Source organism: Phytophthora parasitica, assembly GCF_000247585.1.
Source record: "Phytophthora parasitica INRA-310 unplaced genomic scaffold supercont2.7, whole genome shotgun sequence".
In the NCBI taxonomy this organism is placed as follows: Eukaryota; Oomycota; class Peronosporomycetes; order Peronosporales; family Peronosporaceae; genus Phytophthora; species Phytophthora nicotianae.
Genome location: NW_008648993.1, coordinates 570,013 through 592,980, shown reverse-complemented (window position 1 = coordinate 592,980; position 22,968 = coordinate 570,013). Strand labels below are relative to the sequence as shown.

The 22,968-nt window shown below is 51.4% G+C and overlaps 11 protein-coding genes across 20 annotated transcripts; 6 read left to right on the top strand and 5 right to left on the bottom strand.

Moving 5' to 3' along the window:
• Positions 1-248: 248 nt before the first annotated feature.
• PPTG_05186 (hypothetical protein) lies at positions 249-796 on the top strand (the record flags this gene model as incomplete). Its single annotated transcript, XM_008898691.1, has 2 exons — positions 249-666; positions 735-796. The coding sequence occupies 2 exons, from the start codon at positions 249-251 to the stop codon at positions 794-796; spliced, it is 480 nt and encodes a 159-aa protein (XP_008896939.1).
• PPTG_05185 (hypothetical protein) lies at positions 708-1,899 on the bottom strand. The gene is made up of 2 exons (XM_008898690.1): positions 1,537-1,899; positions 708-1,465 (listed from the first exon to the last, which is right to left on the bottom strand). The coding sequence occupies exons 1-2, from the start codon at positions 1,858-1,860 to the stop codon at positions 854-856; spliced, it is 936 nt and encodes a 311-aa protein (XP_008896938.1). The 5' UTR covers positions 1,861-1,899; the 3' UTR covers positions 708-853.
• A 36-nt stretch (positions 1,900-1,935) lies between these two features.
• Positions 1,936-3,528, top strand: PPTG_05184. Of its 2 annotated transcripts, XM_008898688.1 has the most exons (4): positions 1,936-2,179; positions 2,239-2,706; positions 2,769-2,978; positions 3,044-3,528. In XM_008898688.1, the coding sequence occupies exons 1-4, from the start codon at positions 2,008-2,010 to the stop codon at positions 3,412-3,414; spliced, it is 1,221 nt and encodes a 406-aa protein (XP_008896936.1). In that variant the 5' UTR covers positions 1,936-2,007; the 3' UTR covers positions 3,415-3,528. The 2 variants fall into 2 exon arrangements, with proteins under 2 accessions (XP_008896936.1, XP_008896937.1); XM_008898689.1 differs by having other exon boundaries at positions 1,936-2,706.
• A 42-nt stretch (positions 3,529-3,570) lies between these two features.
• On the top strand, positions 3,571-5,155 carry PPTG_05183 (hypothetical protein). 3 transcript variants are annotated; one of them, XM_008898687.1, is made up of 4 exons: positions 3,571-3,789; positions 3,869-4,339; positions 4,414-4,623; positions 4,710-5,155. In XM_008898687.1, exons 2-4 carry the CDS (start codon positions 3,898-3,900, stop codon positions 5,039-5,041), a joined length of 984 nt encoding a protein of 327 aa, XP_008896935.1. In that variant the 5' UTR covers positions 3,571-3,789; positions 3,869-3,897; the 3' UTR covers positions 5,042-5,155. The 3 variants fall into 3 exon arrangements, with proteins under 3 accessions (XP_008896935.1, XP_008896933.1, XP_008896934.1); XM_008898685.1 differs by having other exon boundaries at positions 3,571-3,793; XM_008898686.1 differs by having other exon boundaries at positions 3,571-4,339.
• A 207-nt stretch (positions 5,156-5,362) lies between these two features.
• Positions 5,363-8,242, top strand: PPTG_05182 (TKL protein kinase). The gene is made up of 2 exons (XM_008898684.1): positions 5,363-6,441; positions 6,510-8,242. Exons 1-2 carry the CDS (start codon positions 5,424-5,426, stop codon positions 8,114-8,116), a joined length of 2,625 nt encoding a protein of 874 aa, XP_008896932.1. The 5' UTR covers positions 5,363-5,423; the 3' UTR covers positions 8,117-8,242.
• PPTG_05181 (hypothetical protein) lies at positions 6,404-13,532 on the bottom strand. The gene is made up of 2 exons (XM_008898683.1): positions 13,465-13,532; positions 6,404-13,371 (listed from the first exon to the last, which is right to left on the bottom strand). The coding sequence occupies exons 1-2, from the start codon at positions 13,486-13,488 to the stop codon at positions 8,191-8,193; spliced, it is 5,205 nt and encodes a 1,734-aa protein (XP_008896931.1). The 5' UTR covers positions 13,489-13,532; the 3' UTR covers positions 6,404-8,190.
• Positions 13,533-13,546: 14 nt separating this feature from the next.
• On the bottom strand, positions 13,547-15,045 carry PPTG_05180 (hypothetical protein). Its single transcript, XM_008898682.1, has one exon. The coding sequence runs from the start codon at positions 14,888-14,890 to the stop codon at positions 13,667-13,669; it is 1,224 nt and encodes a 407-aa protein (XP_008896930.1). The 5' UTR covers positions 14,891-15,045; the 3' UTR covers positions 13,547-13,666.
• Positions 15,046-15,123: 78 nt separating this feature from the next.
• On the top strand, positions 15,124-18,796 carry PPTG_05179 (hypothetical protein). Its single transcript, XM_008898681.1, has one exon. It carries the CDS (start codon positions 15,900-15,902, stop codon positions 18,615-18,617), a length of 2,718 nt encoding a protein of 905 aa, XP_008896929.1. The 5' UTR covers positions 15,124-15,899; the 3' UTR covers positions 18,618-18,796.
• On the bottom strand, positions 15,595-19,950 carry PPTG_05178 (hypothetical protein). Of its 6 annotated transcripts, XM_008898680.1 has the most exons (6): positions 19,596-19,911; positions 19,063-19,526; positions 18,835-19,002; positions 18,717-18,730; positions 18,445-18,652; positions 15,595-18,384 (listed from the first exon to the last, which is right to left on the bottom strand). In XM_008898680.1, the coding sequence occupies exons 1-3, from the start codon at positions 19,876-19,878 to the stop codon at positions 18,928-18,930; spliced, it is 822 nt and encodes a 273-aa protein (XP_008896928.1). In that variant the 5' UTR covers positions 19,879-19,911; the 3' UTR covers positions 15,595-18,384; positions 18,445-18,652; positions 18,717-18,730; positions 18,835-18,927. The 6 variants fall into 6 exon arrangements, with proteins under 6 accessions (XP_008896928.1, XP_008896926.1, XP_008896925.1 ...); XM_008898678.1 differs by having other exon boundaries at positions 15,595-18,652; positions 19,596-19,950; XM_008898677.1 differs by having other exon boundaries at positions 18,717-19,002; positions 19,596-19,913.
• On the top strand, positions 19,108-20,714 carry PPTG_05177 (hypothetical protein). The gene is made up of 2 exons (XM_008898674.1): positions 19,108-19,484; positions 19,590-20,714. The coding sequence occupies exon 2, from the start codon at positions 19,945-19,947 to the stop codon at positions 20,533-20,535; it is 591 nt and encodes a 196-aa protein (XP_008896922.1). The 5' UTR covers positions 19,108-19,484; positions 19,590-19,944; the 3' UTR covers positions 20,536-20,714.
• PPTG_21645 lies at positions 20,598-22,921 on the bottom strand. Of its 2 annotated transcripts, XM_008899276.1 has the most exons (5): positions 22,385-22,921; positions 22,259-22,313; positions 21,209-22,171; positions 21,090-21,143; positions 20,598-21,013 (listed from the first exon to the last, which is right to left on the bottom strand). In XM_008899276.1, exons 1-5 carry the CDS (start codon positions 22,873-22,875, stop codon positions 20,630-20,632), a joined length of 1,947 nt encoding a protein of 648 aa, XP_008897524.1. In that variant the 5' UTR covers positions 22,876-22,921; the 3' UTR covers positions 20,598-20,629. The 2 variants fall into 2 exon arrangements, with proteins under 2 accessions (XP_008897524.1, XP_008897525.1); XM_008899277.1 differs by lacking the exon at positions 20,598-21,013 and having other exon boundaries at positions 21,034-21,143; positions 22,385-22,875.
• Between the last annotated feature and the right edge of the window lie 47 nt (positions 22,922-22,968).

The following is a 22,968-nucleotide window of genomic DNA, read 5'->3' as shown; positions in this document are numbered from 1 at the left end:
CCGTCGGCCGAACTGCAGGAGCTTACAGAGGCCACTGAAGAGGCTACCGGCGGTAGCCTACCGCAACTACTGTAGGCGTGGCCACCCTACGATTGGAGGGTACACCAAAGTACCGCTTTTCGCCATGGCAATGCTCTGCTCGAGGAGTCATAGTTGTCGAGTCACAAGACGACTTTTCACGCCAGATCCTGGCCAATCTTACGAGCTGTCCGTCCGTACTGGGGTGGAGATCAGTTGTGCGTTTGATCATGTCCCGACAACGACGAACTGCGGCTCTAGTCGCTGGTCTGTTCCTTGGTGCTGTCGGCTATGCAGCCGCACTCCAGACAGGTGACGCTCAGCCTGGAGACGCAGCTTTCCGGATCGCGGAGGCTTTTGAGAGTGTTCCAAACGAGAACGTGACGAAACTCCTGGACGACGTGGTGGTTCCCGTATCGCTAGAAAGTGAGAAGGCAGTGCCGGAGACGGAGCCGCGTGATTTGAGGCCAATCAAAGTCGCAACAACGGAGCACCGTACAGGAGATCTCCCGCTCAGTCTGCCCTACGGAGGCGCACTAGTCGCTGTCGAAGCCACGGCTCTCCTCGTCGGTGGAGCTACCATCGCCGTCCTTGCTATCGCCAAGATCAAATCGCGGGCAACATCGATTCAGTACGACTACGACAAAGGTGAGCTCTTATGCCGATAGTGATGAGCAAGAGTAATTCCTTACTCTGTCTTATCTTGCATTCTTCAGACCACGTTGACCCTATGCTGCAGTCGCTATTGTACAGTGACATGGACTATGCTGCAATCTAAACAGGCACAAAGTTATTAAGCTGTAATATGCTCCTTAAGCTTAACCAGTTTCGTGTTTCAGCTTAATTTCGCGTCGTCGATCCTGAAAGCAACTTTACAGTTTTGATAAACTGCTGCAACTAGCTCATTCATGCCGACGCCTCGGATCTCCGTTGCGCTGAGCAGCGCAAGCTTCACCATGACAGGTTCATTGACACCCGTCGAGTCCTCTTGGAGTAACAAAGGCGTATCAACAGCATCCAAAACGCCGCAATCAAAAACCTTCTCTGCATACTCAGCGGAAGGGGCTTGATCTGGTGCGTCTGTTTCAAATAGTAGCGCTTCCAATGGCGATTCCTTACAGCACGCTACCGTCTTCTTCATTCGCGGGTCTGTCAACTGCTTGGCGTTTAGCGAGAAGAAAACTCTCGTGTCACGTAGCCTTAGGAACGACCGCATCATATCTGGCGGACCGCTATACGAATGCAGGACAAGAATTGGTGGCAATCTCCCACGCTTGTCAAATTCTTGCAAAATCTCCAGCAGTTTACCATAGTACCCCACGCAATGCAGTACGCAGGTTCTTTCCAACTCCGCCGCTATCTCGAGTTGTGCTCGAAATGCCTTCACCTGCATTTCCAGCGGCACCTGTCTCCCTCTTGCACTCTTGCATAGGCCAATCTCCCCCACCTATAGGTAAAATTGACAAGAAGGTCAAGAAAACTACAAGTTGAAGTTGTAATCAGGTTTGACAGCCGTACATTTGCTGCTGGATGTAGCGTCAATATTGCCCGAAGCGGTTTTAGACTGTCTGAAGTCATGGGCGACAGCTCCTGAGCCCACCATGGATGGACGCCAAAACATGGTACAACACTGGGCATACTGTTATCTTCTTGCTGCGCTATTAACTGCTCCAAGACCCGCCAATCTCGTTCGTGAGTGGCGCAGGACACGACGTGAGTCAAATTAGCATTGCGAGCTCTACGAAGCACGTCTTCGAGCGTGCGACGGCTCGGTGGAGAGCCACTGGACCACAGTCGCTCATCGTGCAAGTGGCAATGCGCGTCGACGAGTGGAAATGCCATGAAGCAGCGATGAAAATGTGACGACGATTTGAGGACGTAAAAAATAATCGAAGTAAAACCTGTTGAGATGCATAATGTCACGATACCTCTCCTGTCAAACAACCTAAAATTTTTTCGTTTGAAACCCTTCAACCCAAAAAAATAAAAATGAGCGCAAGACGTGCTGCTTGGGAGCCCGCGACGGAGCAGACGCTGCTAGAGCTCTTCGAGAAGGCGCGCCAAGACCCGGAATTGCGCACCAGCCGCAGCATTAAAGCCCGCGCATGGGCAGACATCGTCACGGAGCTTAACAATCGTTGCAAGACGTCACTCTTCCTTGGTAAGTAATATTTTTTAATTCATAAAAGACAATTAATTTTTATTGTGAATAATCGACAGACCAGATAAAGTCGAAGTATACGCGGCTTATGATCGACTATGATCTGTTCAAGGAGGTCGGAGGTGAGAACTCGCTTAGCGACGAGCAATGGGACGAACTCATTGAAGCGCGACCGGAGCACGCGGCCAGATTCCGCCAATTCAAAGAGCTCGGCTGCGCTCACGTGGACATTTGCCGTCGTATCGCTGCAAGCAAAGAGGAGGCGGAGGCGACACCAGGTCGTAAGCCTAAGGCGGAACGCAATCCGCGCACCAAGCGGGCCACACGATCGGATGGTGTGCAGCCGGACCCCAAGAAAGCCCGCAGTGGGGACGGTTGGTCCCTTAGGGAGGAGAAGCTGCTGCTGTTCCTGTGCTGGAAGGCCAAGAACGACCGAGAAGTGTTTGGAGAAGAAGGACTGAAGCCACAAGGCTGGACGGACGTTACTACTGAACTCAACAAGTTCTCCACGGCCAATTTCAACGAAAGTAAGTTGCTGTCGAGAGGTTTTAAAACAATTATTTTATTGTTTACTGATGATTGTGTGCAGAGGAGGTGAAGGAAAAGTACATGGACTTGATGCAGCGCTACAACCAGTTCAAGATTGCGACAGGGTTCTCGGGTGATCTCTCCACGACCCCCAAGGACGAGATGGACTGGGAGCGGCTTATCCGCGAACGTCCGGGACATTACTCGGCACTTGAAAGACTCAAGGACTCTGGTGGCTTCCCGTTTGTTGAAGCTTGCAGTCTGATTAAAGGTGAGCAACGCTTGCATTTTAATCTGTTTCATTACAATTCCTAACGCATATGCCCTGCGCCTTAGGCGATACGCTGCCCAACGGAATGGGCCCTACAAGTACCAGTGAGTTCTTGGAGACTGGAGCACTGCAGCTACCGGCACCTGCTCCCATCCCCAGCCAGACGCACTCGGCCCATGCTATTGCTAGTGCTCAAGCATCGCTCTCGGCTAATGCTCTCTCGTACTTGCTGCCAGCGACGGCTAACCTGGTGACTTCTACGGCTCCATCCGCGGCGAATGGGCAATCTGAGGGGGCTATCCCTGGTGTCAGTGCACCAGGTACCCCTGCTGTCTTCAGCCAAGAGCTGCACGACAACCTCAACATGTTCCTGAAGACGGCGACGGCCTACCTGGTGATGCTCATTAACGATCACAACGGGCAAAGAGAGCTCTAGTTGGGCCAAACAGACGGAGGAGGCTAATCTGTTGCTTTTACAATAATTGAGTCGAATAGCATTTTGTTTGACAAGTTGAAGTCATGCCAATCAAAGAAAAACTATGAAACAGCATTTGCTGAGACCGTTACCTTTCAAATAGCTTAAAAATATCCTCGCATTTGATCGCACATCTCAACAATGAGTGGAGAGACCATGAAGCAAGCGTGGGGCTACCAACGCGCTGTGTGGGATCACGCCAGGGAGCGGGTACTGCTTGACGTGTTTGAGAAGACCCGTCGAGACCCAAAGCTGCGTACAGACCGAGGACTCAAGTCCCGGGGCTGGGACCTTGTTGCCGAACAGGTTAACGATCGTTGCAAGAGCACCTTCAACGTTGGTACGATCCGCTAACAGTAAATCCCAATGAAGAAATATAAACATGCCATGGCTCACACTAATGGCTATGCTGCAGACCAGCTGAAGTCCAAGTATGCACGTCTTATGATGGACTACGAGCTGTTCAAGGACGTGGGCGGAGAGCGCAACTTAAGCGAAGAAATCTGGGACCAACTGATCGTGGACATGCCTGACAGCGCCGCTCGACTGAGTATATTCAAGAAGTCTGGATTTCCACACTGCGATGTTTGCCGTCGTATTGCTATCGAGAGGGACGAAGGAATTCCCACTGTGAAGCGACCGATTGGAACGATTGCAGAGTTGCCCGATACTAAGAGACGCCAGTTGGTTCACTCGGGTGCTCGAAAGTCGAGTCGACTCTTTACGTGGGGCCCGCGCGAGGAGAAACTGGTGCTGTTTTTGTGCTGGAAGGCCAAGGTGAAGCGAGAGAAGACCAAGGACAACGACGAAGTTACCAAACCTAAACAAGTGTTCCTTGATGCTACGAATGAGCTCAACCTGCTTTGCAAGACTAATTTTACTGAGGGTAAGTGCTTCGTTGTGAGCTGGAAAGGATGTGACAGCCGCTAATCACTCTTCGTTGAACATGTGATATTACAGACCAGTTTAAGGGCAAGTACTTGGAGCTGATGCATGGCTACGAACAATTTAACAAAGTGACAGGCTTCTCCGGTGACCTTGACACGGTCCCTAACAGCGATGCAGACTGGGACAAGCTCATTCAAGAGCATCCAGAGAGTTCGCAAGAGCTTCAGCAGTTAAAGAGCAAAGGAGGCTTTCCATACGTCGAGCTGTGCAGTCTGATCGCAGGTACGATTCGACGTAGTTTACTGAACTGCAACGCTGCGTATCGTAACATTTATTTTTTTTTGTATCTTTTGTTGTGGGTGCTACAGGAGACAAGTCGAGTGATGGAATGGAGCCTGCAAGTGCCAATGAATTTCTGGTGACGGGAGCGCTCAAGCGATCGGAAGTTGGAAACGAACTCAACACGGAGTCTGTCAACGCTGTGGCTGCCGCCCAGGCCACGTTGTCGGCCAACACTCTCTCGCAACTGCTACCAGCTACGGCAACGACGTTGCCTACTGGGCAGCATGACCCAGCAGCGGCTGCGATGCCGGCTTTCATGACGCAAGAGTTGCACGACAACCTCAATATGTTCCTGAAAACGGCCACGGCGTATCTCGTCATGGCCATCAACGATCACAACCAGGAGAGCAACAAGTGAGTTCGCACAGCGCCACTTCAACTTGTGTCTGTTTTTAGTGCTTTTTGCACATAGTTTTGCTGTAATGGGAGTGAATGCTACTTTTTTTCTTTTTATCTAAATGATAAATAGCATTAAAGAAACAAAATTTGTTTCTTCAATGTGCCCATAATTGCGACCCAAAATTAGGGCGGACTTTGTAGAGGGGCGTAGCCCACCTAGGGTTACTAGGTGCACACACTGTGCACTCAGCAGGGTTACGCCTCTCTACAAAGTCCGCATGTTGCCAACTGAGCTTCTTTTTCATTACACATCAACAAATGTCTACAGTACTATTTTAGAAAAAGTCCGTTACACACTTGACCAGCATACACCAAAGTCTCTATTAGAATTCTGACGCTGCATGGCATCTCCCGGACATAACGGCGCGGCCGCGTCGCCGCGCTCGAGCTTCGTGCTGCTAGAGAGCGACGGCCAGCTCTCGCCTGGAACACACAGCGACGGCGGGACTGTGCGTAACCGGCCCGGCCCGTACCGAACGCCCCAATCCCTGCACTCGTTACGTCGCTTATACCCAGCCACCCCGACAGCCCAAAGCGATGGCGACGGCACCCGCAGTGAAGGCGGCGGCCTCCGCACGAATTTACGACGTCGAGAATCCATCAGCGACCTGTTTCCCATGCCTGGGGCCAGTGTCTTCACCACTCCAGCCAATATTATGCCCACCCGAGAAGCCTCGATTCTCATTGATACAGACGTACAACAGGCCGCAGCACAGGACGCAGGACACAGAATAGGCCTGCAGCCAGCAGGCTCTTCGATTCTCCACTCAGTGGTGGAGCAGAAGGGCGAATTACGGGGTAGCAGACTCACCAGCTCCACTAATGCATCTGGACGGAACGAGGTCTTTGAAGGCGACACGCTGGGCCACAATACGCCAAGTGAGAACACCAGATCACGCAGCAGTTTCCTAGACGGTATACCACCCATGGAGCCCGTAGAGCGCGGTGCTCGGTGGATGTTGAGGCTCCGAAGATGCTGCAAATGGCAGAATAAACAGATACATCGCTGGAGGTTTCGACACAGAATGGCGTCGCTCTGGAAACGTATGATGCCCAATTGGGACTCTTTTGTACTGAACGTGACGTTGGCGATGGCAATGATTGGTGTCGCTCTCGCAGTGGCCATCGCCAAGGTGCTTTCGGATGCAGCGCCGGATCAGCTTCACATGGTCGCACGATGTGCTGTGCCTGGAAGTATGGAGAGTTACTCGGCGTCGACTGCGTACTTGGCTGGAGTCCTCATCCCTACAGTGAACAATGTCGTGTTTTTTGTCGTGTCGCTGTGGATGGGACTGCTATGCAGTCGTAGTCGTAAACGTGTGCTTCGAAGCGCACCATGCAGCATCAGCTCCAACCTCAGTGCGTATATTGTTTTTACTTGGTGTTGAATGTTATCTAATTATTTTTTTACCTCTGTATCTTAACAGAGTCGGCGTTTATGCTTCCGTGTTATGAGGCGATCTGGTATACTATCGCTGCGCTGTCGGCTGCTGGATTGGTGCTGTATTTCGTGAGCTTTCAAGCGTACAAAAGCGATAGTGGCAAGACGTACAAACCGTTGACATTGGAGGATGATCCCAACTATCCGTGCAGTGTAGTGACTATGCCATCCGTCTGGGTGTTGCAGCTGCTACCGATGCTTATGATCCAGCGTAGCGTCTCCCAGGAAGCAGTTCTACGCGCTATCTGTTACTCGGGTGCAGTGTGCGTCATCTTGGTGATATGCAACATGACGCTGTACAAGGTCGGCCACGACATCGCAGACGCGATCGCGATGGCCATCTACGTACTGCTGGTTCTGTTCTACTTCTGGGCCAAGTTCGTCTTCCACGCTCGATCTACTTTCGACTTCTTCTTCGTCATCGCTGTGATCACTTCGTTCGCCAATATTCTGAGTTCGATATTGGGTATTGCTCACGTCGACGCGACAACTACATTGCCAATCATTCACTGCGTTGTCACGGGACTGGACTCTCTCATCGTCGTAGCTGTGATGCTGTCACTACGCGCTGATACTCGATACTGGCTTGCAATTGACGACAACGGATCCGGTTCAACTGCTTCGTCTAGCGCAATGCGTCGATACGTGAATTTACTATCGGAGCGTGGTATGATCACGAATTTCTCCACTCGTACGTCGGTATACGACGTGCATCACATGATCGAGGAGCACAGGCACAACGTCGTGGACTTCTCATCTCTGGCTTTGGACTGCATTATCGCCCAAGGTGCTACGTCTATTGTGATGCGCGGAACGTTACGTAGAAGCACTCCTGTTCCTATTGCGCTCAAGATCTACACGGATGTGCAAGTGACGAACGAAGAAGTCCAACGGTTTTCACGAGAGACGGCCTTGAATGTTCAGTTGTCGCATCCGAACGTCGTTCGCTTCTACGGTCTCTGCGTGGTACCGCCGTCTATCTCACTCATCTTTGAGTTCTGCGAGTACGGAGCGCTGGACGTGACTTTGCGTGAAAACCCCGAGATCTGGACGCTTGCAGCAAAGCTCAAGGCGTGGCTGGACGCGTGTCGTGCTGTAGCTTATCTGCACAGCTTCTCGCCTCCATTACTGCACCGTGACATCAAGACGGACAACTTTTTAGTGGGTCAGGACTTCCTCATCAAGCTTGCAGACTTCGGAGAAGCCAACTTGCTGCGACCACGGACAGATGGAACCATGACGATCGCCGGTACAGTCGACTATATGGCGCCGGAGATGATCAAGGGCGGCAAGACAGCACGGTACGGCACGGCGGTAGACGTGTACAGTCTCATGATCACATTGTGGCAGATCATGGTACCCAGTCGCAGTCCTTGGGAGGCCAAGTCGCATCTTGAAGTTTATCGCGCTGTGGAACATGGTGAGAGACCTCCGTTGCTTCCTACGATTCCGAAAGCCTGCGCTGAGATTCTTGAAGCTGGTTGGGCTGCTAATCCAAGCGATCGTGTTGCTGTGGAGGATATTATCCCTTCAGTTCATCGCTTATGGCTGCTCGCGATGCACCAAAAGCCTCTGAAGCGCACGGATTTTTGAGAAAAATGTTATCCGGACGATAACTTGGTAGGGCCTGTATCTATTTTGTAATTTTTGAGTACCTTGGTCATAAATCACAACTCTGTTAATGATCGTGGAGGCCCCACTGCCTCTCCTTTCTCCTTATGCCGGTGCTTTCGACTCTTCTTGTGATGCGAAGAGGATGGAGTTGTGTCGTCCGTATCTTTCTCTTTTTTCTTTTTCTTCTTGGTTTTATTTGGGCCGGGAGTTGCAGAACTGTTGGAGAGAGACTTTGAGGATATTCCTTGCTTCCGTAGTACCTTGTCTCGCTGAGCTTGTCGCTGTTTGGCTTGCAACTTCTTCTTACGCTCCTTTTCCCTTGCCTGCATTTGCTGCCAGTCCGCATCGAAAGCATGTGATTCAACTGCTCCTAGAACCGGTTCGTCATCCACTGACACTTCTTCTGGATCATCGAGACTGCCATCTATTGACGGGGTGCGAGACGACGATGGTACTGATGACACAGCGTACTTCCCGAGCTCCAAACTCTCATCCAAGGATGGAAGAGACGACTGTTGGGTGCTGGGAGCACTGACAGGCACACCAAGGGCAGAAGGCCGCTTCTTAGAGGGTTTGACCTCAAAACTGAAAGCCTCGTCGTCAGGGAGAGCTTCTTTATCCTCATCTTCATTGTTACTCTCGTGATCGAGAGTGTTCAGGTCCACAGACGAAGATACTGACAGGAAATCCACGTCCCCAGACTTGTCGAAAATGTCGAAGCCAGAGTCTCTCTTGTCGTGATCCGACTTTGTTTCGACGAGCTCTTCAACGAAGCTCACCTTGGAAAGTGGAATCGGGACAGAATCATCTTTTTCTTCAGTTGGGATCACCTCCTTTGCACTGGAATTTGGTGAGATGTCTTGAATTTCTGCATCATTCATCGAGACCGGAGCTGAATCCATATCCGCGTTATCATCCTTTTTCACGGCGGCACTTTCACTAGTCCGCTCATGAGGCTTGCTAGCATCCTCTGACTGCAGAAGATACTCCAAATCTTCATCACCAGTAAGACTGAGATTCACTGTCTCCTTCTCCATCGTGCTAACTGACATCCAGTTCGATGCTGCGTCCGCAAGAAAAGAGTTTGGAGCTGACGTTTCGACTTCCTCACGCTTAGCCGGATCATGTACCTCCATCTCGCGTTCAGAGTTAGTGTCCAGTGCGCTTGGCTCCAAAACAGCATCTTCCGTCGCTTTCTTCCTGGCAGTATTATCACCAATTGATTTTGATGAACCTGACTTGCGAGGTTTATGCCGTCGAGACTTGGTCTTCCGCATCTTCGCCCAGTTAATTGAAAAGACCTCTTCCTCATTGGCTTCATCCAAGTTTAGTGGATCCACAGAGTATGAGAAACCTCCATTCGCTTTGCTTACAGATGCGACAGACTCCATGGTTGTGGCACTACTGGACGAATTGTCATTCACTTCGTCATCCGTTAAGGACGTTGAAGAGACTTGGGTCAACAACGCGCTTGTTTCTTGCAGAATCGGCGCAGGTTTCGACTCTTGCGCGGATTTGTTGGACTCTTCATCCAATCCTCCATACAAGTTAGCCACATCACGATCATTGGAGTTATCGAACAGCGCATCAATCGGGTCTTCCTCCTCGGTTTGCTTCACGGGCATTAAGACAGGAACAACATCAACCGAAAGTGGTGTAACCAAATTTGTCGAATTGGCACCAGTATCATCATCTCCGCCCTCCTTCCGTCGAGATTGCTTACCACGTCGCTCCTTTAGTGACGTGAACTCTGGTTCACTATCAGATTCTTCTTTGGCTGGCACGAAATCTTTAATCTTGCGACTCGATCGACGTCTTGATTTCGACCTTTTCTTAGTAGGTTTTGTTGCAAGGTCTGCGTCATCGTCGCTTTCCTCGTCTTTACTTGCTTCCGCCACCTTGGCTCCAGTTTGAAAGAGAGCTTCATAGCTAGTGGCCCCACCTAGAGTTTCCTTTTCATTCGGACTATCCTCGAACAGATCCGCGAAAGAATCTCTGCGCTTCTTGACATGCTTCTTCTTGCTAGGAGGTCTCCGTTTACTCTCCCTCTTCGACACAAGCCGAATTGAAGCAGCGTATGGATCTTTCGCCTTGCCATCATCTTCGTCACTGCTGTCGTTGTCAAAAATACTCTGTTTCCGAACACTCGGCCTTGCACTCTGATGACTGACACGCGGTTTATTGCTGCCTCCGCTTCCTTTCCGATTGCGAATCAACTGCTTCAACGCTGCCAACTCGCTCTCCAGAGAACTAATCTTGTCCACGATAATCTCCGCGACCTCGTCTTCAACCTCTTCTCCTTCGCCGTCCTTCGATGCAACAGTAAGAGCAGCAGACTTTGCAATTGGAGCGTTGTAGTCCCGTTCGAGACTTCTGTGGATATCTTTGTCAACCTGCGAAGGCTGCGACTTCGGTGACTCTGACTGATTAATCTGTCGAGTAGCTGCTACGCGTGGCGGAACTCGAGCTGCCACGTATCCTCCCGTTGCAGGATCGAACACATAGTCATTAGGTTCTTCAAATTCCGCAAAGAAATCGTCAACAGATTCTTTTCCTGTAGGCTGTTTCAAAGTCGCATCACGGTTCAAGTCGTCCATGATATTACCGAGCGGAGCAGGCTGTGTAGCAGCAGGATCGAATCGAGACGAGCTGTCCTCACGCGGTTGAAGACTCGTGGGGATAGCATACGTGGCTGTGCCAAAAGCAGGAGTTGATCGCACATTGCTCCACGTAAAACCAGACGCCTCCGCTTGGCTTGCATCGTTTCGATCGTTCAGTAATGACATGGCTGCAGACTGTCTCCATGCCGCAATAGGGTCATCAGTTCGAGTAGGGTTCTGTACTACTCGTGACTCATCTCCAATCGTAAAATCATCTGCTTCATCAACTGATCGTCGTCGATCAAAGCGAGAAACCCCAACTCCAGCAGCAGCGTAAACTCCGGCCACACTTGTACTCTCTCCAACACGCGCAGCCCAACCATTCGCAGCTCGATCTGCATTGCCTGCTATGTTGTTTTTTGGAGACTCAAAGAGATCATCAAACGTACCTCGACGTTTACGCTCCGGCTTGGGCTGAACTTGCTCGTACTCTTCACTCGCACCAGTTCTTGGAGGCATGGAGGCCTCAAAGCGAGAGCTAGCATCCTTAGCAGCAGCAGACGATGGCATAGTGTATCGAAAACTCTCCTGTGTAGCTGAACCTTCTCGAGTTGCTCCGTAATAATCCAACACCGTGTGACGTTCCAATACTTCAGAAGCAGGTTCGTCCGTCATGACGTCCTCATTCTGTTTTTCCTCACGTTCAGCGGGTATCTGCTTGTCAGTATTACTCTTCTCTGGTACAGGCGTAACAGGCGGGGCCTTGGCAGCTTTAGGAGGTGTAGTCGCCTTCTTCCCCGACTTTGATCCCATCCCAAAGAATCGTTTTAGAGCTCCAGCGAATCCACTTTTCGTATTTCCAACAGCATCTTCACCAGCATTGCCACCTTGACGACTCTCAACTGGTGAGTTAGACGTATGCGACGGATGGTCCACGATACTGTAGGACTCCTGGCCACTTGAAAAGCGATGTGACGGGACGCTCGGTGGCAACGCTGAGCCGTTTACCCAAGCCATATCACTTGCAAGCTGTCGTTGTTGTTCCTCCTCCTTCTTACGTTGTGCTTCTCGCTCCGCTATAGTAGCTTCAAATAAACCAGGTGAGTCGTCAACGACCAGTTTGTCAGCGTCATTGTCATAGAACGTAGGCTGGGCTGATGTTGCTGTAGGACGCGGCATTGCCATGCGTGGTTCATCTTCCGACGAGTACGAAGGATTCAGTTCATCCATCGTCATGCTCTCGTTTCCCCGTGCACGTGGCTTCTTTTCCCTCTTCGCTGTCGACTCTCGACGCTTTGTGCCACTAAACACGCGTCTCAAGGTAAGTCGAGGCTGAAAATCCTGGCCAGAAGGTGCACTGTCATCGGACGTATCGTGCGACTGGCTTGTATCGTCATAACTGTACGGTACAGCTACAACTTGTTGCTTTGGTCGAGGCATAACAAGCGATCGGTCATCATCGTGGCCAAGTCCTGGACCACCCACATCGTATTGGAATTGCTCCGAATAGTACCCATTTCCAGTGAGTCGACTGGGTTTGATGCTGTGGTCAGCGTACGTTGTAGCTGTCTCATGCTTCGGCCGAGGCATTTCCACAGAAAAATCATCCTCATGTCCAAGACCTGGACCCCCAACATCGTACCGGAACTGGTCGGAGATGTAGCCATTCCCTGTAATTCCAGCAGTCAACGTACTACCAGCCATCGGAGCAAGCACTGACTCGCTCGCACTTGTGACGGTATACGTGTCTTTGACATGATCTCTCCATCCTGGTCCCTTCGATCCGCCGTCGCTATCTTCGCTATCACGAGTGCTCGCTCGTTCCGGGACATCCGTAAACCAGTCATCATCTGCTCCATCAAATAGCGTAGTCGACGGTTTATCCTCTGTACCTGCTTGCTTCCTGATGGGCGTTGGTGCTGGTGCAGTGACTTGCGCTGGTTGTCCCTTCTTGTCGAGTTTCTCTCTTTTCTTCTTCTCTTTGCGGCCATTCTTCTCGTTTTTCTTCTTCGTCTTCTCATCACTAGATTTAGACGATATTGGTGTCTTAGCGACAGCAGAAATTGCTCCGTCCTCACTGGAATCATCAAACACACTCGTATCTCGCTGACCAGCGAGTGTCTCCCGGTCATACGCCTCTTGTTCAGCCACTAACTGGTTGTTACATGGCACACACACTCTGTGCTTGCGGTGCGACAGCTCGAAATACAAAAACGCCGAGCAGTCCGAGCACATGACGCGTCCACAGTGGCGGCAGTGGTGTTTGCGTTTCACAAGGGAGAAGTCCGCTCTGCAGAGGCCGCACTTGGCCACATGGACGTCCGATTGCCACTGTACGTCGAACAATTCCTGGCTGCTTTTGCGTCGTAATTTCCCGTGCCTTTTGCGGCGTTTATCCTGCTTTCCCGAGGCTGCCAGGTCTGTTATGTTGCTCGTCGTTGAGCCGGCTCTGTCCCTTACGTACGACCTGGAGACGACGCTGCTGGAGGCTGCAGGGCTACGAGTAAAAGTCCGACCTCCCGGTGTCACTGGCGGAGCAGCTGGAACCTCGCTCTTGCGGGGTTTCCGCGATACAGAAGCGGAAGAAGCAGAGGGGCGGGAATTCCCATACAGATCGTCGAATTCTCCGTCATCCTGAAGCGTACCAAAGAGAACAAAACATGTGCGTGGAAAGGAGAGTTAGAGGAAGTTGCACAGCGCGGATAGAGGCGCTGAGAAGGCGCGCACCTCGTCGAAGAACGGGTCGTTCATGTGGCCGGAGCTGCCGCGCTCGGTCTGTTCTCTTTTTTGGAGAATGAAATTGATTGTGTTGCTTCAATTCAGACGCGCAACTTTTATGCAACTTAAAGGACAACTTGCTGACTTCAACGTCAGCCTACATTTTGTATGCAAAGTTTACTGTGAATTAATATTCTATGTAAGCTTATTACTATTCTGTATCCTCCGCTTCGATGTAGATGCGGCTTGGCAGTGAGAACCCATTGAAGGTGGAGCCTGTCGCGAAGCTATACGCCCCCATGCGGGGAAAAGCGATCCAGTCGCCGACTTCCAGGACTGGAAGTGACGTCTCTCGGGTGATGGCATCCTTACCGTCCATCGTCGGACCCCACACACTGCAAGGCACAGCTTTCGACTCATCAGCGTTAGCTGCCTTCAGTACCACGGGAGTCGACACCACACACAAGTGGGGCGTACTGAAGGAGCCATGTCTACCGTCGTTCACGACGTACATATAACGCGGCAGGCCAGCATCAGCTTCATCAGTGGAAGTACGTGCACGCTCGGTGAGCTCTGGATCCACTTTCCTTCCGATCACATTGACGCTGAGCGTGGCGCACGCTGACACAAAATACCTCCCTGGTTCAGAGATGATGCTCACGCCGCTACTTTCGGGAAAGAGCTCATCCAGCACTGCATTAATTGCCTGTGCCGCAGCTTCAAACGTGACAGGGCCGAGGTCGTCACCAGCGAAGCCACCGCCGAGATTCAACAGCGTAAACTTGTATCCAGCATCAAGGCCCATTGCGAACGCCTGCTTGGCGCGCACAATCGCGTCCACAAACGCGCTCGCTTCTAGAACGCCGACACCGACGTGGAAACACACACCGACAACATTGAGCTCCAGGCGCTTTGCTGTCTCCAGCAGTGCCGGCACGTCAACCATAGGGGTTCCAAACTTAGGGCCGAATTGATGACGAGCCTTGGAGTCATCGACTTGTAGACGCAGCACTAGTTTCGCCTCCGGAAATTCGCGCTTAATCTTGACAAGCTCGTCGCTCGAGTCGAACACGGTGAGAGGCACGTTGTGCTCGCGTGCGAACCGCAAGTGCGAGCGCTGCTTCATCGTGTTGGCGAAAATGATACGCTCGGGCGGGACTCCGTGGCTCAAAGACATTGCCACTTCCGACTGACTGGCACAGTCCACACCAGCACCGAGTTTAGCCAGTAGCGACAAGACGCGCGTGTCCGGGTGGCATTTGACGGTGTAGAATGGCAGCACGCGCGGAAGCTGCGTCACCATGCGTCGATACTGGTTCGCAACGTGCTGCAGATCGATAGTGTAAAAGGCGTCTTCAGCCATGTCGCCCAACGACTCAATGTGGGCTCGAGATGCATTCAGCACTCGCTCGCCAACAGCAGCGGTAGTAGTCATCTTGGCACGTGGTTCGAGCGCAAATTGGGTAATGAGGGTCCAATCTCCTTCTTGATATGCTGGAGGTGGTTGCACTAGAGGCGACAGCCGTCAGTGACCCCGTCATTAGTGCGGTGGCACATGTGCATTGGCCGAAAACGAAGACGTCCGCGGTCATGTACACACTGACTTCACTTGCATCCTTGATCATTGCTGTCACCAGCCAATGCTTGTGAAAACACTTATTGACACAACGCAACGGTTGAAGAGATGTGGCGGTAGTGGGGGATGGGCATGTTGCAGTCAAGATGGCTACACGAACATGACAGCAAGTCGATACGTCCGACGTCATCAACAACGCTGAAGAAGCTTGCATGGACATGTGCCAGCTTCAGTTTGGTCTTATGTGAGCATCTGATCCGCAAGGCAAGTACTGACGCATTTCAGCTGAGCCACTCGCTCTTTTGCCGGTGGAAAAGTTCGCGAGCTCAGAAGACGTCACGCCGAACTTTCGTCGCGAATCTCGAGCACAGCCCAGTGCGTGCCGAACAAACGAGGCTGTCGTCGTCCTCTGCATTGCGAGCGCATGCAGCCAGCAGCCACGCGATTAATACACGCAACGGAATCTTCTCCAAATCGCGGACGCTAATGGACTCATCGAAAAAAACAAAGAGGTTGTCGGATTGCCACCGGTCAACTTTCCGATCTCGAGCGCCTGGATTCTGCCGCAACACGATCGCTAGCTTTTGTGGGTAGACAGCGCTGTCAAAATGCGGTCTTTCCTCTTCAACCTGTCGTTGCCAGCCCAGCCGTTGCCCGCACACACCGCATTTTGCAGACCAGCTGTAACCACCGCGCTTCTATTGTGATCGTTTTGACATTCACTCTGCTTCCGCTTGGTGAAGCGACGTAAAAAATAAACAACAAGGCGATTGATCTACGAATTAGGCACAGACTTCACTTCTCCTTTTGCCTTGTTGCTCACAGTCTGCGACCTTCCATCGAACAATACACCACCCACCACCTAACAATGGACGTTGACATGTGTCTCCCCACCTCAGGGAGAACTCGGCGCCGCGCTCGTCCTACCAGCACTCGTTTACCCGTCAAGTCTTCCGCGCTACTCGCAGTTCTACTTACACTGGACAATGTCAACGGCCAGACGCTGCTTCGAGGCCTGAAGACGCCTCTGGATGTCCATAACGACGTACAGCGACTGCTGGCAGGAGGAGACGAAGAGGGAAACCCACACTGCAACAACTCGGCCTCGTTCTTGGGGGTAGGCAACACTCAATGCCTGCACGAGAACCTCCGCACTGCCGTGTTTCTACTGACCGTGATCGTGGCCGTGTCGATCGGGGTGGACCGACTTATCCACCACATTCGCGCCGCCATTAAATGTCCGCAGCTTCGTAAGATCGTGAACCGCATCTTCGAGGAAGTGATGATCTTGGGCTTCTTGTCCATGGTAATCTTCACGCTAAACACGAGTGGAGCGTTGAAGTCTTTGGCGTTGAACAACCTCACGGCGTCGGAACAACTGCATTTCTACGAGTTCTTCCACTACATCGTGTTCCTCACTATGATCTACTTCATCGTGATTGTATTACTACTGCTTTTCATCGGTACAGTCGTACCAAAACTCGTCTGGGAGATCAAAAACCACCCGGATCAAAGTCGCGAGAGCATCAGCGACATCCACGACGACACGTACTCCTCACAATACCCCAGTTTTATCGGCAGTGACGACTGCGGCGGCACCCGTCGCATGCGGCATTCCTTTATCCGAGACGCGTCCTCGTTGGCTCGCGATCTTAATCCTTACAGCTCAGGAAGCAGCTTCATGGACGATGGAGATCGCACGCTTGACACGCCGTCTGACGACTGCTACATTGCCATGCGCGGTCGTCAACGCTCAGACGCAGACGGAGTGAATCGGATGGGTAGAGCGAGAGCTCCATCCGGCATGGATCTGGTCATGGGATCGCGCGCGTACAGTCTCCTACTGCAGAGATATCAAAGGGAAGGCTGGTGGTTCCACTTCAACATCCGCAAGCAGTGGAATCTCTGGAAAAGTTTTGAAATCCTCGCGTACAACATTTGTCAGAACCGGAGTGGCTACATTTACAAAAACCCATTGGAGATGGAGCGTTTATTTGGCGTCCGACCAACGCGTTGGGCTGAACAAGAGCAAGAGACCGAGGAAGCCAAGAACCGGATGACATACGCCAAGTACCATGTGCTCTGTATGCGCAACCTGCTGTACCACATGACGAACATCCACCCAAGTGCGTTCCTAATCCTGCTCGTCATTTGTCTGCTGCCGTCATTTTTTCCCAATCAAGACCACTGGATCTTCATTGGCGTTGGAGGCTTGCTGTTGCTAGTGAACGTCGTCATCTTCTTCAAAGTATTGAAGATCTTACGTGGCATCGTTGACGACCGTCTCCGTATTATCACCAACAGAGATATCCAAGCACGACTTGACAAGGTGATCAAAAATTCAGGAGCGCGTAACAAAAGTCGACCAAGCAAGCGCGACCAGAACTCTGATGCTGACTCTCCTCCAGTATCTGTAGATGACTCGACCGAGGAGGACTCCAATCCCGCTGAATATGGTCGACACAAGAAGGCTCCGATGAAGTTCAAGGCCGCGGCTCTGGCTGTCCGCGCTGTAATCCGCATGCAGATGTCAGCATTGTGTCACCGACAGCTACACCACCACGACGATCGATTCTGGTTCAACAGTCCGAAGCTGCTCCTTCGACTCTTCCAGTTCGCGACAATTGGTCAAGCTTTCTACTTGGTGTGGCTTTCGCTCGTGGAGATCAGCAGTATGACGAATTCTTCAGCCTCCAATGGTGGCGGATCGGCGCTCTTGGCTCTCATGGTGATTTTCCCAGCGTTGTCGCTCTTTGTCATCACTCCACTTACAATGCCGAGTCTTGTGCTGGTTATGAGCTTAACCGGTATCTTTGTTGATCTCAATGCCAGCAATGGCGAAGAGGAAGGTAACCACCGCAATGTGACCCAGGAAGAAGTGAAGACCCACACGAGGATCATACGGCGCTCGTTCCTCAGAAGTCACTACAGTGAAGGAGCTGGCTATCAACCGCCTCCTATGACACCTCCACTTCTGCCCGCAGCGTCGCCAGCTTTACCAGAACCAATCCCGGACATGAGAAACTCTGTGGCTTCTCCGACAAACGTGTTTCTTCGCGTTTATGACTCTCCAGCCGATGCACGACGCAGCTCGGCACCATATTACCATGGTAACAATACCGGTAACAGCTCTATCGGCCGTAGCAACTCGCTTGGAAACAACCCACTCACTCGCTGGATGAGTCACAGTCGATCGGTTGGCAGCATCGGCAGTGCTGGTGGAGATGACAATGGATACAGTTCAAGACGAGCATTTAATCTCGCAGCCTTCCAGTCGATGAGCACCGTTAATACGATGCCTGTCGCGAACAATAATGATGAGAACCCGGCAGCTCAATCGGCGTCCTCCTTCTCTAGTAGCACAGGCAGTGGGTGCAGGAGTCCTAGACCAAACAGGATGGAGCTCAACGTACCTGGTCCGACCATGAACTGGAGCCAAGCAAACGTTGAGCCGGAAGTACAACTCGGCAACAACGCTGCAGACGACAACAACGAGCAAGAGAACGATCTGGAACAGATCGCCAGTCCCGTATCGGCCACCTTCAAGAGCTACTGCTCCAAATACGGCGGATACCCAGACTTGTAGTAAGCAAGTCTACCGTTTCTATGGTGTCTGTCGTGCTATAACAAATCAAATAACAAATAAGAATCACAAAGGAGACATTACTATCAACGCAGAACTCACATAGACGCTCGCTTCTGCGCTTTTGAGTAGGGAGCCAACCATCAACAAGTGAGTGAGGAAAATGAATTTCTTTAAGCCCTTCATCAATGTGTCATCCCACAGCCAAAGCAGACCGTACCATCCATACATTGACACTGCACTTGATTGAGCGGATGCATATCCTTACTCCAATCCCATGGAGGTCGGTTCAGCAATAGGAAACCCAGGTCATTCAGTTCCCACTCGTGGTCGCAGTTAGTCCCAGTGGCTTGTAAGCGTATTTCGGTCGAAGTGCACGTTTTTCCTCCTAAAAGGGACAGGAGTTAGCTCAATGATAAGATCTGGTTTGTGAATTTTAAACACGTACCATGGACACGTTTTCGTCGGCATACACAAGTCCCAGATCGTTTTTCACTGCTTTCTGTGCGGCGCCATCGAACACGTTCGTATTGCTGACTGTGACACCCTGAGGAGCTATAGTTCCTGGTGGCATGCCCATCTGAGGCGGTTGATTCGGATAACCAAGTGCAGCTTGAGGAGGCACTACTGCGCCGGGTGGTGGAGGGCCTCTTGCCCATTGCTGCGGCATACCAGCGTATGGCGGGTAGCCTTGCGGTACCGCCATACGAGGAGGCGGCATAATACCCCCAGGAAACCCTCTAGGTGGAGGTGGAGGTCGCATCGGCATACCGACACCAGGTGGAGCCATTCCACCCGGAAACTGCATCGGAGGAGGCGGTCGGCCGCCAATAAACGGCACACCTTGACCAGGATAACCGCCCATCATAGGTACGTCCAACCGTGGCTTCTTCGCGACGTTTCCATCAGCGTCTGCAGCGTAAAAAAAAGCAATTGTTCAGTCCAATGCCAACTAACTCTATGGATTCTCTATAGCCTCACCTGGCACGCCTTCCATGCCATAGACCTCGACTTCGACGCTTTCTTTGCCTGGTTTGGCGTTCGGGATGCTCTTGAGCGTCTCCTTGTGCACCTGCTGGGTGTGGATGATCATGCCACTGATGGTGCTGAGCTTCTTGTGGCACGTGGGGCACTTGAAGTGGCGCGCTTTCTGGTGCAGGATCAGCACTTTCTCGTCATCAAAGTTGCGATCACAGTAGTAGCAGAAGATGCGTCGCTGCGTGGCCTCGCCGGCGCCGTCATCGCGCCGCTTCTTCTTGCCCATAGTTGCCGACCTTCTGCTGCGATCCGTTATCGGTGTATATATTATGTGTAGAACACAAACAAACGAATGTGGACAACATCAAATTTCAAATTGCACACTTCCAGCAACACACTGTATTTCACTATGGTGGGTGTGTTGTTCGTGTGTCTTGGCAACATTTGCCGCAGTCCAGCAGGCGAGGCTGTGCTCAAGGGCATCGTGGCCAAGAAGGCGGGCGCGGATGCAGCCTCGTTCCACATTGACTCGTGCGGCACTGGAGGCGGCAATCCGAACTGGTACGGTGCCGGTGGCTGGTCGTACCACGAGGGAGAAGCAGCAGATTCACGCATGACCAAAGAGGCCAAGAAGCGTGGCTACATCATGACGTCACGCTCACGGCCGTTGAATAAGCAGGATATCGACGAGTTCGACTACATCATTTGCATGGAGGATAAGAACAAAGAGGCTGTGTTGGAGGCCGCGGAGGCCTGGGGTGGCGTACCCTGCCGTGACCTCGCTGACCAGAAGATCTCCATGATGACCGACTACTGCAAGACCATCAAGGACGCCACCCGTGTGCCAGATCCGTGGTACGAAGGTGGCTTCGACCACGTACTGGATCTGCTGGAAGACGCTTGTGACGGGCTGTACGATCACCTTGTGTCCAGCAAGAAGTAGGCAACCTAAGTGACAATGAAATGTACAAACAGGAATACCTTTGCCTGGGTGTTCATCTTGGTGTGCTAATGAATATACGCAGAATAGGGCGCAGCTAAGCGGATTGGAGTTGGAGATTGCCATCATCATCGAAGGCGTTGAAATGCGGCGCTGCAGCTGTAGGTTGATAGTCCATGATCAAGCTGGCAGTGTCGGTTGCGAGCTCGAAGAAGTGCCCCAGGAAGTTTTCATCTTTGTCCATACCCACACGATGGAGCTCCAATTTAGGTTCGCTCTCTGGGGAGATTAACGCGACTGCAGCCTGCCATTTCGACGCGGGGCTATGCTCTTCAACTTCCATCCAATCTGACGCACGCAGCTCTCGACCCTCGTCTTCTGCTACTTTGAGTTCTCTTGCACACGCTACGGCAATAACGTCACTTGGTCGTGACAGATCACCGAGTTGCCGTGCGAGATAGCGCATACTTCCGGCTACATGCTAGAATAATTGTTTGGTTTGGTTAGTCTAAACTGCCAGGTGACAATCATTATCTTGCAAAGAATTAAAAGCCTACTTCAGTGTCTGCTGGAGATGTCTTTTCTGCTTGCATCAAACGCCGTGCATTTGTCTACAACGCAGCATAATGGATATGAGTCACAGTTATTGATGTAGTAGAAATTGCAGCGTTCTGACATGAAGAAAGCGGGAGTGTTCGCGTTCCAGACGTGTTGCAGCACGATAAAACCTCCCAACGTGAGCGATGGTCACCCAAGCAGGTTTGCCATATAGCAATTCGTTGTCAGGCCGGCGTCGTTTTCCCTTCAGCTTCGATAAGAACAGTTGAGTGGCTGGTAGTGGTGTGATTTGAGCTGTATCCTCGGCAATAAGTTCTCTATAACCACGACGAGATTGCTCAGAACGACGATATCTGCACAACTCCATCTCACGAGAAAAAGTAGAATCGGATTCGTGGAAGTTTGTTGCACTTTCGTATTGCGTGTTGCTTCCATTCTGTTCGCTTTTTCGACCATGCTTGGACCCTTTTAGCTTTGTTTGGATTTGTCGTTTGCATCGCTTGGGTGTATTGTCATCTCGACCATTTAAAGCGGATCGTGCGCTTTTTCGTGCGATAGGAGATAGCAAAGATGACGGTGGAGAAGATTCCAACCGACTGTGTAAGCGCGAACGAGTAGTTGGTGTAGTTGTCGATCTCAAGTCATCATTTTCTTCGTTTGTGTGAGGTTCAAGAGGTTCTGCTGGGAAATAGCTAAACCCTTGCGACTCATCTCGTGGAGACGATGATTCTGTTGATGACGATGAGAGAAAGACGTCTTCTTCCTGTAGTAGCTGCCTCTTTGCATCCACCGCTAACGTTTCCAACTCGCTCGGATGTACATCCGGAAAATGATCAAACATTGACTGCAGTGTCGGTGGCTCCAACAGTGGAGAACTTTGAAAATCAATCGGCAATGGGCTTTTCCCCGGCTGCAACAACGTGTGCCAAACTCGACAACCAGACTCAACTTCGGAGTCTGTGAGAATCAATTGTGATGAAGCAGGCAAAAACGCGGATGATACTGGGCACAAGGCCGTTCGCATCTCCCTGTAGTCTCGAATTTCGGCCAACACGCTGCCGTTGTAGTGCGCACATGCGATCTACGTCATGCAACAAGGACACAAAAAAAGTTATCCCATCGTTAATCAAGCGAAAGAATCGAGAGGGTCCGAAAGACGTTTGCAAACCATATCTGGGAGTCCTTCAGGGACGCGTCCGTTATCGATACAGGCTAGAAAATAACTTGAAGATCAAGAAAGATACGTTTTAGTCCTAAAGCTTTAGTAGGCGCTTTGACTAGCAAGTGTACCCACCTGGATTCAGCATCGTAAGGCTGTGCGAAGCCTTCAACACCTTCATTTTCCTTGGTCATATGACGACAGACGAAACCATCGTGAAAGAGCGCCACCACTAGCCCAACTGGCTGCTCGGCGTAAGTAGCTTTCTCATCAGTTTTAGAATCCTTTAGATCTCCATTGATGCTCAATTGTCCAGCACTTCGATGCAAGTCGTCGCTGGATCCACCTGTGTCTTCATCCTTGTCTACGTTGGTATTCTCAATGCCTTGTTGTAGTTTTAGTCTCGATCTACTCTCTGTCGTATCTGGTGTTATCCGAGTCATTGCTTGAAATCGAACCGGTAAAATCGCCACTTGCTTGTCAAACTTGGCAGAGGAACTGGAAGATTTTCGCTCTGGTGACCGTTTGGGTTCTAGTTTGAGAGCGTTGTGACTGTGGTTAACATCCGAAGAAGAGAGCGAGCGTCCCAATACTGGAATCCCGCTGTCATGTTCATGCCCAGACATGGAGCACTGCTTTGATTTGCGATACAAACGGATCCTGGCTCTTGACTTTCTGTAAGTTAGTACAAGTATCCACGCCTTTTCATGGTCTTCAAC